General features: G+C 34.5%; 2 protein-coding genes across 2 annotated transcripts in view; one reads left to right on the forward strand and one right to left on the reverse strand.

Annotated features, from left to right (window-relative positions):
- Positions 1-2,589, forward strand: part of LOC131990870 (kinesin-like protein KIF3C) — a 28,011-nt gene extending 25,422 nt beyond the window's left edge. The window contains exon 8 of the mRNA XM_059356063.1: positions 135-2,589. Coding sequence (XP_059212046.1) covers positions 135-222 — 88 coding nt within the window. The 3' untranslated portion in view covers positions 223-2,589. The remainder of the gene's footprint in view (positions 1-134) is intronic.
- Positions 2,590-8,893: 6,304 nt separating this feature from the next.
- Positions 8,894-12,969, reverse strand: LOC131990871 (toll-like receptor 5). Its single transcript, XM_059356064.1, has 2 exons — positions 12,815-12,969; positions 8,894-11,084 (listed from the first exon to the last, which is right to left on the reverse strand). The coding sequence occupies exons 1-2, from the start codon at positions 12,860-12,862 to the stop codon at positions 9,213-9,215; spliced, it is 1,920 nt and encodes a 639-aa protein (XP_059212047.1). The 5' UTR covers positions 12,863-12,969; the 3' UTR covers positions 8,894-9,212.
- Positions 12,970-17,009: the final 4,040 nt, after the last annotated feature.

Here is a 17,009-nt window from a genome sequence, read left to right on the forward strand (position 1 = left end):
CATTCACTCAGCAGTCTGTAATCTCAATGTCGCTGTATAATCCTATTAACCTGTGTCAAAGTTGTATGTAAAGACGGGTATACGTTACACATTATCCATATATTTCTAATCTTTCTTATGTTTTTTTTTTGCAGGTGCCAGACTCCAAAATCCATCACTTCCTCTTCTTCTAACGTTTCCCTGGCAGCATGTCTCACTGCTACACCCATGACGGCGCAGTAAAGCTTCAGCGGAGAGGATTTCTTTTTTCTTTTTTTTAACCTGTTATTTATTTTATTCCTTTGCTTCCTCTTCCTTCTTTTGCTCAGTGATCCTCTGAGAGACTCTTGCAACTCTGGGACACAATTTCTGACAGGTGATAAACAACATTTAGGAGTTTACAGGAAACAAAAAGACCTGAGAAACTCTGTAAAGCATCATTTCCTGCTGTTCTACGGATGTAAAGACCCACCAGAACCTTTTCTTCCTTTGCATGAGCCTCGGATCATTCTTCTAAAACAACTGGCTGCAGTGTGGTGCTGCCCAGACTGTGTGTGTGTGTGTGTGTGTGTGTGTGTGTGTGTATACAGGGCCGTATGATTGCCTGTTTGTCAGATCTGAACGCTCACAAACTGCTTGAACCCCCTGTAAGATATCAGTGTACATATTATTATATTTCACGTATTTTGAGGGTTTTTCGGGGCAGGTTTTCGATGTGTTTTCTGTGTAAAAGTGGGGACGGTCAGATAAGAAAACGAGTGAAGACGGTTAGAAAATATCGATGTTTCATGCGATGTGTGCTGTTGTCGGTCAGACGAGGTGCTCTGAAACCTGAATGATGACCTTTGTCACACCTGTCGTCTCTCATCAATCCTCCACAGTGTCTGATTTAAAAAGCAAAGCCTTAAAATAATCTCATTAAAATGAAAATAGTGAGGCATGTCACACGTCTAAAAATCATTTTCAGGGATTTTTTTTTCCATGCCAGGGCAATGGAAAACACACAAGGCCATTAGGACACTTTAAATATTGTTATAAGTCCATAAAATGAATTATTAATGCAAAACAATACAGGTAAATAGGGTAAAAAAATCTATAAATCTAAATGAAAAAAAACATGCTAATGAGGCATTATCTAATGCCAACTTTTGGTGAATTTAGGAAAAATCTGCAGGCACAGAAACACACAGTGAAGAAAAGTATACTAATAATAAATCAAAAAATATCATTTTACACCCCCAGAGCTCAATGTGCTGTATTAAAATGGCCTGTTTTGTAATTGCAGTAAAAACACTACATTACTAATTGTGAACATTCATTATAGGCAGTGTCTCCTATATTCAATGGGGGAAAAAAAGGCAAAAATCTCCCCTAAAAAACGCGATGGAGGGGATAATATTGCTCCCAAGATTACAAAATACACTGCTGCCTCGATACATTTGTTTGCTTGTTTTTTGTGGGATTTTGGTGTTTTAAAGGGTTATTTCAGAGTCACCAAAGTCACACAATAACACAAACAAACTAATCGACATAGGCAGCAATAGACCAGCAACTCCTGTGTTCTGCCAGGTAAAATTATGTTTTTGTCAAAGTGTCTGAGGGTTTAATGAGAACATTAATAACAGCTTCAGTTCCCCTCAAGTAAAGTCAAACAAGGCTGTCTGATGGCAATGTAAAGAAGTGAAAATATTCTAAATATAGCATACAATTAAACTGATATTGTTTTTTATGTGTATAAATTACATTAAGCTGCTAAGTAACTCAATCAACTCCACTTCAATAAATCAGAACTTTCCCTTTAAAAAAAACACACTCAAAGATTCCCTTCAGTTTACATTTATTCACCTGATGCTTGTATGAAGATGATGAAGCTACAGCGGCTGCTTTAAACATTCAGCGTTAAATATAACTACAGCATCAAATATGCATAGAATAAAGCACACCTGCTTAGTGGTCGGCCGTTGAAGTTGAAGTTTACCTCAGTGAATAGTTGTTTGGACAGCCGTCTGCAGTTTAGTGTCAGCGGGTTCTTTAGCTGAGGTTAAGAGCAGCAGACAGCGGGGGTCAGGCCGACTAATTATCACTGTATTATTGATGCCACAGATCCAGTTGCAGCTGAACCCCCCTGATAGACGTGAGACAGCACAGAACAGATCATCACTAGTGTGTAGAAATTTATAACCAATGTGCTGCAGACTTTTTTTGCTTTTTTGACCTTTTTTTTTTTTTTTACAATACATTATACATTAAATTGTCACTCTTTCTGTGCAAAACGTCTCAAACATGAAACCACATCACAATAATATCAGATAACAAAGAGACTCACACTGCCTAACATGCAAACAAATACATTTATTTTGTATATTTTGTGCCTTTTTGGCTTATATTTGGACACATTGTGAGTTTGACAGTGTGCTGGAGTTTGTTTGGAACTTTTAATCTAATTGTTCCTCTCCTTCACGTCTGTCTCATGTATGCAAACTGTTTTTAGTCTAAATATCTGATATTTTATTAGTTATATTCATTGTGGTTGAATCTGCTCACAAATAAGTAAAAACTAAGTCAAAATTTGACCTAAATGTTAAAAATGTCTATCAGAAGCCCCCAGAGCCCAATGTGATGTATTAAAATGGCCTATTTTGTCCAAACAAGAGTCTAAAATGCAGATATTTTAATACATAAAAGCAGCAAATCCTTATATTTGAGAGGCAAAAGCGAGAAAATGTTTGACAATTCAACTTAAAACGTTATTTTAGGAAAGCAGCCCACTAACATGATAAATCAGAAAGATAGAAGTAATTCTTAAAAATAATTAACCAACAGCAGATTGAAAAATAAAAAAATATTTATGGGGAAAAATAGAGATATTTTATAAAATTCAGGAAAATAAAGAAAGAAAATGAGGTATCTGTTTGTGCAAATGAAGCCTTGTGTGGGAAACAAATTTTATTCAGATGCTGTTTTCAATGAAATTTAAATGTGTTAACCTACTTTCTTCACTCTCTCTCAACCGGCTACTGATGAAGACACTGTGGATTTTATGTGTTTAGTCATCGGTTTCTGGGTACATAATTGACCTAGTTTTGTTATTTGGAAAAAAAGGGGGGGACTTGAAATGCTCTGAGGCTTTATGAAAATGGATAAAATTCATGCAACTGTACCTTTAATTAAGCGAAAGAGTTGCCAGGAATGTAAAAAGCCACTGAACATTAATTTGGCGGTCTATCAGGTCACATTTCAGTTTGCTTTTCATCAGATTAATACTCTAAAATGTTGATATTGAAGCCAAAAATAGAGAAATTAGTGTGGAAAACACTGAAACAGCTCCTTCAAATGTTAATTAGCTGTGTGTTGTTTAATCACCCTGTTTATAATTCATCTGCCCTAAAAACGACCCCATAGGTTGTTTGTACAGCAACTTCAAACGAACCATATTTACATTCATTATTTGTTTCAACCGTTCTGTTTATATTTGAGGATGTGTTGTGATTTGAGAACTGGATAGTCTCATAAATATCCAAATTTCAAATCAAAATATCCATAAATTATGAAAGAAATTAGAATAATAATGGAGTGCTCCATAGGGTCAAATATATATATATATATATATATATATGTTGGTAAAGTATGAGTATAAAACCAGGTGCTCTTCAAGGATAGGGCGAAAAGTAAAAAAGGAAAATTGTTTATTGATATTGACTTCAATCAACAACATGCTTTCCACCCTAAATAAGACTAGACAGTCATTGTTTTTATTTTCATCTTAAATTATGATCTAAATTTGAGGAAAAACAGTGAAACGGATGAAATGGTGCCTGAAATGGGCCGTACTAATACATTTTTGTCCACATGAGTACCCTTGCTTCTAAAATCATATTATAAATGCTGATATTTATACCAAAATACACCATATATATAATAATTTATTGTGAAAAACCAAGCAATTCTGTCAAAAATCAGACATTCAGAATCCCAGTAAAGCCTGAATGGAATTATCCTTTTAGATTTAAATCAGGCTCCTTAAATCTACTATACAGGCTCACACCTATAAGATATATGCTTATAAATATAAATATATTCAAGACAATTGTGATTATCATGTCATGCAGCTGCTGAATTAGGTTACTGGGACCTTTTTCTGGTCTATTTCAGGCACTGGATGAGCATTATTTGGGTTAAATACCATTTATAGCCAGCTGTTTTTTCATCAGTCTGTGTTGCCTCTAAATTTTTATAAACATTTTGTCACATTAGTCAGTAAAATCATTCATGTACGTTTTTCCGTGTGTGTCAGAGCTGTAAAATATTGTAAAAGTGTGTGTGTGAGAGGGCTGTGGGGGAGGAGTGAGGGAGGATGCCGATAGAGAGACGGAGGGAGGGAGAGGAGAAGAGGGGGATGGACCGACGGATGCAGGAATCCAAAGACAATCAGGAAGTGACTGTGGAGGAGGTGGATACTGAGCCTGTTTCCATGGCAACCTGCCGGTAAAAGAGCGTCGGGATGGGGGATGGATGACGGAGGGACGGGGGAGGAGGAGGAGGGGGGAGAGGGGGGGGTTGTGTATCTATATGTATGTAACATGGCGAGCCGGTCGAGCTGAGCTCATGATGTCTGGCTGACAAAAACAACAAAAAATCTAATAAAGATGCTGTGACAGGCGCCTGCTGGTCGATCAATCATGTTTAAACGCCTCCGATCAGTAGTTTAATATCTGCTCCTGGTTGTTACGTATGTGTGTGTGTGTGTGTGTGTGTGTGGGAGGATTCACCCTCAAGGGCAATAATATTCAATTTTGTTTCATTTAATAAAGATTCCCCGTTAGATTCATTAGAGCAGAAGCTGTTCCTCTTGCAGCCAACATTACAATCAACATTTATGATACAATTAAATCCACATCACACACCAGCTAACGATCAATAACTATACAATACACCAACTAGATCCAAAACATACCATCTTACATTATGGTCTTATTGGATAAGTCAACTAATGTGTTGCTTTGGTGTCAGATGACAAAATTGTCTTCAGCCGATTAGTTATCTTTTTTCATGCTTTTCAATTCAATTTTATTCACTTTTATTTATAGAGTCCAGAATCACAAAACCACAGATTTGCCTCAAAGGGTTTTCCAGACTTTACAGGGTATGCCACCCTCTGTCTTTGGAAAACCCTTTAACATGAAGAAAAAAGAAGAAGAAACCTCAGGGAATAGAGGAGGGATCCCTCCCAGGACGGACAGATGTGCAGTAGATGTCGTTTGTAAAGAACAGATGCTGAATGAGTTATTTCCAAGAATCTTCTGAGCACATCTTGTGTTATCAGACGGTTGAATGGGGGTTATCAGCTGTTATCAGCCCATTAGTATGAGCCGGTAGAGGCCTGCTCCACCTGCTGGTAGGCCAGTAGGTTGCTCTCAGTCCATTCTCTCCTTCTCTAAGGTCAGGGCATAAGAAATTGAATGTATTTAACTTTTTAAACTATCTTTTATAAAGCTTAACTACGAAGTTTGTTTGCCCTAACCTTAGAGAAGTAGTTTTGTAGTGTAATCATAAGGAAAATGTGCACTTTTGACAAAATGTAACTGCTTTTGTTTTTGGAGAAAAGTCTTTGAATGAACTCTCAGGTGGAGCAGGCTGCTGCTAACCCTTTCGTGTGAAAATGACAATTCAATCGTGTGATAACATTTGGAACAGATAAAGCATATTTTAAAAAAATATTATGATGGTTAGTTTGTAGGAAAAAAAAATCAATATAATACGTCCCCTGACTGGATGTGTTGATAGAAGGGGTGGAACATATTTTAGTCAGTCAGACAGTAAGTAATCAGGTATTCTTCACACACACACACACACACACACACACACACACACACACACATACAGAGTGTTGTGTTGCAGTGACATATTAGTAACCTTGCAGATTTTGGACTCACAGTGTATGATTTATGAGCGTTCACACACACGTCTCATAATCAGGTCTGGTGATGACTCATAGGTGACACACACACACACACGCACATACACATAAACACACACACACAGGAAGTCTCCTCTTCCTCACTCTTCTTCTCTTTCCCACCTGGTGACATTAATATCTAATTCACAAGGAGAAGTTTTATGAGACACATTTTTAATTCTGCCAAAGAAAGTTCACATCAGCAGATAAAAAACATTAAAGGAAAACTTAAAATGACCAATTATATATCTGTTTGTCACCATATGACTGGATAAATTAGACTTGCTCAAATGTGTGATAGTTTGGTTGTTATTAAATGCGGCCTTTTACTTTAATTCATCAAATATGTCTGTTGAAGAAAGTTTTCTTCAAGAATTCAAGGTAACGTGGTGATAAATTCATTAAAAAAAGGAATTTTAATGGTAAAATATTTCTTTAAACTTGTGATAACATCTGTTATAGTGATATCTAGTAGTACAATGAGGTAATAATAGAATAGAGTGGACATTAAAATTAGATTATGTGTTGTTATCGTGATTAAAACAGGCCTGCTTCTCTCATCGTCCATCATTTTGATGCTTATTCCTGCTTCATTTGTATAAAATCATGGATCCCTGTTTTCCTCTAAACTGTGAGAGACTGAATGCTGCATTGCTGCACACTCGTCCCAGCTGGGGAAGTGTTGGTATTGTTTCAGAGAATAGCCATTCATTAGAAAAGCAGCATTGAGAGGAACAGTAAGTGTTTCCTGGCTTAGCTGATGCTGCCCTCTGCTGGCGGAGCAGGAAACAGCTTCTGGTTCAGCTCAAAGATCATTTTCAGCCTTAAAACACTGTAAATGTTGAGAGTACATATCAAAAGAAAACTCAGTTTTAAACAAATCAATGAAGTTATTTACTGTCATAATTTTTGTGTCTCATCGTAACGATTCATGTCTGTCAATGTTATGAGAAGTGATAAACACATTATTTATAATATTTTGCACCTGATAACCAATCAATTTATAAATAATTCTGTTAAATGTTTAAAAACCTCTTTATTATTTATCACTAGATTTTTTTTATTTTATCTGGGAATATTATTATTGCTTTTGTTATTAGATATTTCCGATCCCTTTTTTTTATTTCTCTTTGTTTTGTCTTTTTAACTATTCAATCTAGTTTTTAGTCTAGCTTTAATTTAAATTTTTATTATTATTTAAGATTTTGAATCTATTTTATTGTATTTTACTGTAATATTTTTTATCGTTTTATCTAAATTAAATATTTAGATAGCTTGTATTTGTATCATTTTATTCAGTCTTTAAAACATTTTTTTATTGTATTTACAGTAATCATTTTTTGTACTTTTTTGTGTTTTCTCTATATTATAAATTTAAGTCTAACTTTTATTTTGATTATATTTTTAGCTTTTAAATGTATTGTCATTATATTCTTTACTATAGTCTTTTTTATCTATTTTATCTATTTTTTTACTCTAGCTATTATTTTTTATTTGTATAATTATTTGAGCTATTGAATCTATTTAATTAAAATGTATTGCCATTTTTATTCTTGCCTTCTATTTTTATCTAGTTCTTCAATCAAGTTTTCATTCCACAATTTTACTACTCTCACTTTTATTATAGTTTTAAATATATTTCATTACATTTTCAGAATTTTTATTGTCTGTTTTATTGTTTATAGCGTGCATGGTCTAAAGGTGTTGAATTATTAATTATTTTGTTTTATGTTTATTGTCTAAAATTGTTTCTGTCTTTACATCAGCTTGTCAAGTCCATTAAACTGCACTAACCTGTATGAAAGGTGCATTACAGATAATAATATTTAATTGATTTATCTGTTAACTCAGGCTCACATTAACTGGGGCAGAAGAAATAGATTTAGGTCACACAGAATAAAAACGACATAGCTTAAGTGTCATGTTTACTTCTGTCACTGTAAATTTTAATGCAGAAATATTCTAAATTATGCATGAATACATGTCTGCTGGTGACTATAATTTAAGTTTAGAGCAGGAGTGTTACATTATTGATAAACTTACTAAATAAAATTGGGGACAAATTAGAAGAAAGTGCAAAAAAAAAGGAGTGAAACATAATAAATATGAATGTTTCCATTCAGCCACTGATTGATGAGTGTGTTGAACATCTATTAATGTTTTTCCAGCATAAATCTACAGGAAGTTTTTTTTTTTTTTTTTTAATAAATCCAGTTTGTACACCTGCTTTTAGTGTTCAAAGTTTCTCCCAGCAAGCATTCAAGTGGAAATCCAAAAGCTTTTAGGATTATTCTGCAGCTCCCCCTGCTGTTATAATGATGAATATACACTTACAAACAAAATATTGTTTTTAGTTCAAATTGACTTTTAATGTTCTGTTTAAACTTTTGTGATCAGCTGGAATGGAAAGTAACTTAGCACATTCACATAAGTACTTACTTGAGTTCACTTTTAAAGTATTTCTGCTTGACTTGAGTATTTTTAGAATCTTTTTTAAGCCTGTGAAATGTTCTATTTTATTCGACAGCTTTTGTTACGTGCAGATTCAGATTATTAATTACAATTTTAATCAACAATTATTATTTTGATGATTATTATAGATTAAGATACCCAGTATATAAAGTAGTTAAATGGGTCATTCTCCATCATAAGTATTTTAACGTTGGTACTATACTTTAAGTAAAGTTTGTTGATAATACTTTTTTGCATTATTGTAGTAAACTTTTTAATATATGACTTTTTTAAAATCAATATTAACAGTATTTCTACACTGTGTTAGTGCTATTTTAACTTCAACTCAACTAAAAAGTCTGAGAACTTCTTCTACTGATGCTCTACTCAATGATGTCCTATCATGATAATATTTTTTTTAAAACTTCAGCCCTATTGAATCTTTTTTTAAATAAATGTTATCACAACTCGTCTCAAAATGAGCCATGAACTGACAAAACCCAGGGATTAAGAATCAGAATAATTTTTATTGCCAAGTAGGTTTTCACATACAAATAATTTTCTGTAGTGTATTGGTGCAAAAGTACTAAATATAAATATATATTAATATTCCTGAGTCAAAGTCCTTATTGATAGTTGCAGTAGACAAAGATAACAGATTTATTTCATTTTATTATTCCACTTAATAACAATGTAAATCATGGAAATTACAAATTTTATATGTACTAGATATAATCAGGCAAACTCAAATCAACATTTCATGACACTTTAATTTCTTAATTCCTTTAGATTTTCTAGGACAAACATATTTGTTCCCTTCTATTCTCTACAGTTCACTGAAATCTAACAGAGAAACCTGATAGTGAGCAGAAGGAAATTCACACCTGAGCTCCTTCACAGGACTCAGGAAGGTCACGCTGGTCTGCTTCATCCAGTTCAGGAAGCTCGTCAGGTTGGAATTGCAGTGAAAGCGGTTCATGTGGAGGTCGAGGGAGCTGAGGGAGCTGAAAGCGGCGGGGTCGGGGGAGGCGATGAAGTTGTTGGAGAGGTGGAGAACTTTGAGACTTTTAGGTATAACTTCAGGCTGCAGATAAGTCAAACTGTTGGACGAGAGGTCCATCTCCTCCACTGAGCTGAGACCCTTGAAGATGCGCTGAGGAAGAGACCGCAGAGCGTTGAAGCTCAAGTTGAGACTTCTCACGTGTCCCAGATTGTCGAAGATATTCAGGCACCTCCCCTCGGACCAGGCGGACTGCAGGGAGCTGCTGTGGAGGTCCAGAACTGTGAGATTGTTCGATTCGATTTCTGCAGGACGTCCATTGAGCATGCAAAACCCGATCGTGTTTCCTCCGTAGAGCAGATGCTTGAGGTTATCCACGTAGGACAAATAGGAGTAAACCTCCCAGAGATCTGGTAATCTGTTGTCCCGAATGTCCAGATGTGTAATATTATCTGCTAACCGTATGAGTCCATACACAGTTGTCATTTTATTGTCATTCAGCGAGAGATAATCTAAGCTGTGGAGCAAGTAAGGGAAATGTCCAATTTCCCGCAGAGAGTTTCCTGCTAGATGTAACTCTTTTATATTGGAGAGTCCCTGAAATGAGTAAGTACCCAGAATGCCAATGTGATTGTAAGACAAGTCTAACACCCTCAGGTTTGTCAGGGAGTGAAACGTGTCGGAATGGACTTCCCCCAGCAGGTTGTGAGACAGGTTGAGCACTTTTAAATGCCCTTCGAGACCTTCAAAGGCGTTTTTGTGGATCTGGTTCACTCTGTTTTGGGAAATGTCAATGATTTCGACTTCTTTCAGTGCACTGAAAAACCCCTCTTGCAATGCAAATATCTTGCTTTGCGACAGGTCCAAAGTGTGGACCGAGCTGTCACTCAGGCCTTCAAACGTGCTGCGGTCTGGATCAGCGAGGTATGGGGACGAAAACCCTTTGCCCATGGGTCCTGACATTTTCAGATGGGAGATCTTGGTCCCCTTGATGGCTGCGAGAAACTGCTTCATTCCAGCCGCATTCAACCCATTGTTGGACATGTGGAGAGTCTGAAAGGACATTCCTCTGAAAGGATTCCCACATTTCTTCCAGTCGAAACGTCCTCTAGACATGTCTATAAGGTTAAGAGAGTCCAGGTTCAGAAAAGTGAAGTTCTTTCCTTGAAGTGCAGCAAGATCAGACTCACATATACTGTCGATTTGGTGCAGCTTCAGGTTCAGATATTTTAAATTAGTCATCTTTGCAAAGAACATTGCAGGCTGGAGGGTTTTCATCGTGTTACCAAAGAGGTCAAGAGTCTCTAAGGAGGTCAGCGGCTCCAGATAGTTCTCCGTCAGGATGGACTCTGAAAGCGAGCTGTAGTCCAGGTAGAGATGCTGCAAACCGGACAGTCCGGCAAAGGCCTGCGGCTCCAGTTGAAGGCTGTTGGAGCCGAGCTTCAGCTTCCTCAGGTGCTTCAGCCCGCTGAAGGCGTTGTTCCTGATCACAAGTCTCACAAACTGCTGCCATCTGAGGTCGATCTCCTGCAGCTGCTGCAGGCCCGACAGGGAGGCGGAGTCGATCTCACTGATGCGGTTCACCTGCAGGTTCAGGTGGGTGATGTTGGGAGGGAGAGTAGGGACCCTGCGCAGGTTCCTGGAGTCACAGGAGGCGATAGTGCCCGTGATGAGGCACGACGGAAAACAGCCCGGCACCTGAAAGTGAAGTGAATTCCTCTCAATGCTCACATATAACCTCTTGTTGTATATTATCCCTTTTGCTTGATTTAACCAGTGGTAGAATGCAACTAAATACATTGACTCAAGTACTTTACTTAACCCTTTATCAGGCAAAGAACTATATTTGGTAGTTAGAGTCAGGTAATATTTTGAAAAAAAAGTTGCAAATTTACTACATTAAAGTGGCAAACCTACAAGAAAAAAAGTCGCAGATTTAAGAGATTCAAAGTGGGAAATGTGCGTGAAAAAAGTTGCAGATTTACGAGAAAAAAGTGGGAGAAAAGCAAAATTTTTCTCCCAGATTCACCACTTTAAATCTCATAAATATGCATATTTTTTTCTCGTAGATTTGCCACTTTAATCTCGTAAATGTTTTTTTTACACATTCTAGCTTAATGTAATATCCTCCAATATTCTCTAGGGTTGAAATTTGGAATTTGCAAGTATTTCAATGAGTGCCCTATTAAGGGTTAAAGTGGTGAATCTGCAAGAAAAAAAAAGTTGCTTTCCGCCCACTTTTTTCTCGTAAATCTGTGATTTTTTTACGCAGATTTGCCACTTTAAATCTCTTAGATCTGTGACTTTTTTTCTTGTAGATTTGCCACTTTAATCTCGTAAACTTTTTTCTCAAAATATTATTTTCGTATGTTTTTTTACACATTCTGGCTGAATGTAATACCCTCCAATATTCTCTAGGGTTGAAATTTGGAATTTGCAAGTAGTTCAATGAGTGTCCTATTAAGGGTTAAAGTGGTGAATCTGGGAGAAAAAAGTTGCTTTTTTCCCACTTTTTTCTTGTAAATCTGTGACCTTTTTTCACGCAGATTTGCCACTTTAAATCTCTTAAATCTGCGACTTTTTTTCTTGTAGATTTGCCACTTTAATCTAGTAAATTTGCAACTTTTTTCTCAAAATATTACCTGAACTTACCAAATATAGCTACTTGCCTGATAAAGGGTTAAGGACAATTTTGCTTTACTTGAGTATTTACATTTTATGTAACTTTACACCTCCACTTCACCACAGTTTAGAGGCAAATCTTGTACTATTTACTCCACTACATTTAGTTACATTTCAGGTCGAGATTTAACATAAAAAACACGATACATTTAAAAAATGAACCTCATAACAGTATATTAGGTATGTAAAATGAACCCTACCTTGAGGAAATAAAAAATGCTGCTTATATGAATGCATCAATAATAATAATAATAATAATAATAATAATAATAATAATAATAATAATAATAATCCAATGATATATTTAGAATATATAAAACAATCTTAGTGGGTCTATTCTGCATAATGACTTTTTTTCCTTTTGATACTTTAAGTACATTTTGATGCTGATACTTTTGTATTTTTAATTAAGTAAGGGATCTCAGTACTTTCTCCAAGCTTTGAAGCAATTAATTCTTCCCTTTTGATTATATCAAGGCTAAATAATTGACAAAGGCAATACATTTTCAAACATATCATAACTTTCTGTTCGTACAAGATGTAATGTAAAAATTTTGCACCTCCCTACAGATACTTTGTCTTTTTCCAAAACACCTTTAAGCACCTTAAAATCCTTATACAAATAAAGTGAGTGCTATAAGAGTACTATACAAGTAAAATTGAATTTTAGGCTAATTTCTATTCACACAGTTTTACTTTTAAAACAATGTTATTTTAAATTAAATTTCTGTTGTCTGTTTACTTACCTGTAAGAAAACACAGATGACAACCACCTGAAGACCCAGCGTCCACATCTTCACACTGCTTGGAAATAGAAATCCAACTTTTAATGGTAGGATATTAAATAATGTTCTCCACTACACAGTAAAAGTCAGAGCTCTATTCTACAGATATTTCTGTTAGCAACTGGCTTTTTATATCTGAGTATTGCATAACTTGTTATTGATCCTGCAGCATAAACAGGACCCTGGACTGGATTTCCCAGATTTACACAAGTTAGGGAAGTCCTCAGTTTCTATGTCCTGTGTGTTTTCTTGTTTGTTGGCTGTTCTTTTAAAAAGCCTGATGTTGAAAGGTTTTTGTTGTGTAAGTTATCTTTAGATTTTTTTTTCTTCTAAAATTGTATCTGTGGTTGAATAAATGCTTTTTGGATTTTAGTGGATAGTTTTAACATCCTATCATGTATTAGATATTTTTTCTTCTAAAATGAGTATATTTTTTTTACAAAAAATACTGAAAAAAAGTGAAACAGTTTTACCGTAAATACCTGTTGCTGTTACAGTAGATATCACCAGCTACTGTACACTTTTGACAGGGGTGTCAAACTCAAATACACAATGGGCCAAAATGTAAAACTTGAATAAAATCTCGGGCCAACATTGAACAAATAAACCTTTTAATATATACCAAACATGTTTTGCTTTAACATTAAATATGGAACCAGCAACGCTTATAAACATACAATATATAACTAAATAGTGCAGACATGCAAAATCAAATTTCAAATAAAAAACACATCAATGTCATTAATTTACAATAATAATATAATAATTTGGTATTGCCTCGCGGGCCAAATAAAATTACACTGCGGGCCAAATTTGGCCCGCGGGCCAGAGTTTGACACCCCTGCTGTAAAGAGTAAAAAGGCTGGCAGCATATATATATATATATATATATATATATATATATACTTGTTTTCTTAATATCATATATGTTAAACATTTGAAACTGCGTAATTCAGAAAAGAGCACAGTTCATATATATATATATATATATATATATATATATATATATGTATATGTAAAATATATGATTTTTTAATATGACAGTAAGTGTTTGGGACCTTTTGCTGCCAGACTTTTTACTGTGTTTTTTAAAAAAAAAATCTGTAAAAAGTAAAAAATTGCCTTAGTTTTACATTCAGCACTGTTATGTGAATTTTCTGTATTTTTACTGTTTTTTGTTGTAATTTAACATTCACAACCAAAAATATCTATAATACGTCCCATTATATTCATTTACAGATTTCAACTTCCATTTTAGTGTTAATATTTGTAATAAAAGTATTATTTATGGCATTTTTCACAGAATAAAACATTTTTACTGTGTATTTTATTCCTAATTGTTTTATTATTTAATATGTTACTAGATGTGTCTCTAACTTTAAAAAAGCTGCTGCAGTCAGGTGTAATTTCAGTGTCAGTTACATAAAAAATCTACAGCATTTTTTTTAAATGGTCTTATATAGATTGGTAATTAATGCAAGTGGTTGTCTGCACACAGATGGATTTTAGAGGAAGCTGGAGGAACATTTGGTCTGACTTTGCTTCATATTTCCTCTTGTGCAAACGATGATTACATAATTTCAACGAGTTGCATATTTTTTATAATGAGTTTCATATGTTTCAGCAATTTCATAAAAGGGCTCTTCCTGTCATGTCCATTTGTTGAATATTTCTAAATTTCTGTTGTGCTTGATAGTCAGTTATTGTGGATAAGTGCGGTATAAGTATATAAATATCTCAAGCTGGTCACCTGTACTGTTTGGGAAACCGTCCAGGCAATTAATGTCTAAATGAGGCAGCCTGCAGAGTGCAGTGGTGTGTGTGGTTTAATCACACAGGGCTGGTGAATTTCACAACCTCTGGAGAATGAAGGTTTGTCAAATACAATACAGAGAGGAAGAGAGACAGAGGTCGACTGACATTGTGGTAATAATGTTATAGCCTTTCCCTTTCAGGAATAGAGTGCAATAAGTACCTTTTTTATTTCAGGGATAACAAAGTAACAAAAGGGCATTAGAATCAGCAGTAATGGACTGTAAAGAAGTAGCCTTTATTACTTCTAGTTACATTAGAATTACATTTTATGCTTAATTAATTAATTAACTCACCATGGTAGCTATTGGAGTAAAGTTTACAATATTTCCAGATGTGGGTGAATTACTCAGATCTTACAACAGTGTAAAAATACAAAAAAAATGCAGCATTGAAAAAGTATAAAGTGCATGAAGATACACATAAAGTAAAGAAGTTACAGGAGTTACTCATTTGTTACAATAACCCATTTCAGAATAGTAAAAAAAAATACATAATTTAATTGATGAATGCATTAATGCATGTATCACTTAAATGTTTATTTTGCTTTAATTTAAAGGCGGTATATTATACTGGCAGGTAGCTTGTGAGTTTTCACCAAGAGGTCAATACAGAAATAATAATATAACATCAGAATGTATTTGTTGATTGTATTTCATTTTATTAATCTGAATTTACAAAGTAACTATTAACTAGAGGTATTAAATAATTGCAGTGGAGGAAAAAGTAGCTACAATACTTCCCTCTAGTGGAGTACAAATATCAGAACAGAAAATAAAAGTACTCAATAAAAGTAGGCTGCAAGTAGCTCTACCCCAAACCTGTACTTAAGTACTTGTAGGTTACTGTGTTTCCACCAGTTATTTTTAAAATAGCCTAACCTGTAGGCTACAACATTCCAGTAAATGTATCCACAAATTGTAGGCCACACAATACACAACTTAATCATTTTACTTTGATACTTTCCAATTTAACAAGCTTTAACCGAAAGTTGAAATCACCGTTTATCGCTAGTTAGCATGCTAGCATAGAAATCCTAATCTAAAATATAAATTAACCGTGTTGGTTTACCTCAAAACTGTATCATACTTGAGTAAATGTAGTACAGTTATTTTCTACCACTTTTCTTTTAAATAGCTCCAAAGTACAAATATGTCAAACTGTTGAGTACGATATTTGAGTACCATTTAATATAGCTTACTTAGCTTTACCTTCCATCACTGGACTCAATGTAGTAAAGTATCGACAAAGTGAACTAAATTTGGGAACTAAACATATACTTGAGTAGCCTAAGTGTACTTTGATAATTTACAGTTCAACCAGTTTTTAAAAGCAGTTAGAATCACCATTTATCGCTAGTTAGCATGCTAGCATAAAGTTGGCATAGAAGTTGCATAAACGTTAATTTTTCTGTAGACTATCTAAGAGAGATCAGTTTAACATTTGGAAGTTGTAATGGTTAAAGCAAAGGATTTGTTGATTTTGTCTCAAGTACACCATTCAATTTATCGCAAAATGTATAGTACGTGTAGTAAATGTAGTACAGTATCAACAAATTTGGGTACAAAAATAAACCTGGGGAGCCTTAATGTACTTTGATACTTTCCAATTTAACAGCTTTAATGGCAATTTTAAATTAATCTACATCTAGTTAGCATGCTAGCAGTAGAATAAGATAAGGTACCTAAGGTAACCTTATGATTTACCTCAAAACTGTACAGTACTTGAGTAAATGTAGTACAGTTATTTGCCATCACTTTTCTAATGGTTTTTTTAGGAGAGATAATTAACATTACGAAATTGAAATGGTTAGCTGTTTTTTGTCAACTATTGCGGATTAATTTACCTAAAAATGTATACTACTTGAGTAAATGTAATACAGTTACTTTCCAGCTCTTTTGGCTAAAGTAACGTTACAAATATATTTAAACTGTAGACTACAATATTTGAGTAAACATAGCCTAACTTGTTAGGGACTCAATGTAAAGTATCATCGAAGTGAACTTATTTTCGGTACAAAAGTATACTTGAGTAGCCTTAATGTACTTTGAGACTTTCCACTTTAATCAGCTTTAATGATGATATCATAAATTATATTATATTATATAGATACTATAGATTAAGGATAACATAAAAACTGCATAAAAGCTTATTTTTTCCCCCTCAAATGTAACGGTTGTAATGACGACAGAACGTTCGAAGGTGTAACGGTCGAAGTAACTGAAAACATAACGGACTTTTTATGTTTGGCTTTAAAAAGAAGTTAGATGCTGTTAAACTAAATTAAATCTGTATTATTAAATGTTTAGTGAGTAATTAGTTGGTTAAATGTGTCAGCGGCACA

This window comes from Centropristis striata, chromosome 18 (assembly GCF_030273125.1).
Source record: "Centropristis striata isolate RG_2023a ecotype Rhode Island chromosome 18, C.striata_1.0, whole genome shotgun sequence".
Classification (NCBI taxonomy): Eukaryota; Metazoa; Chordata; class Actinopteri; order Perciformes; family Serranidae; genus Centropristis; species Centropristis striata.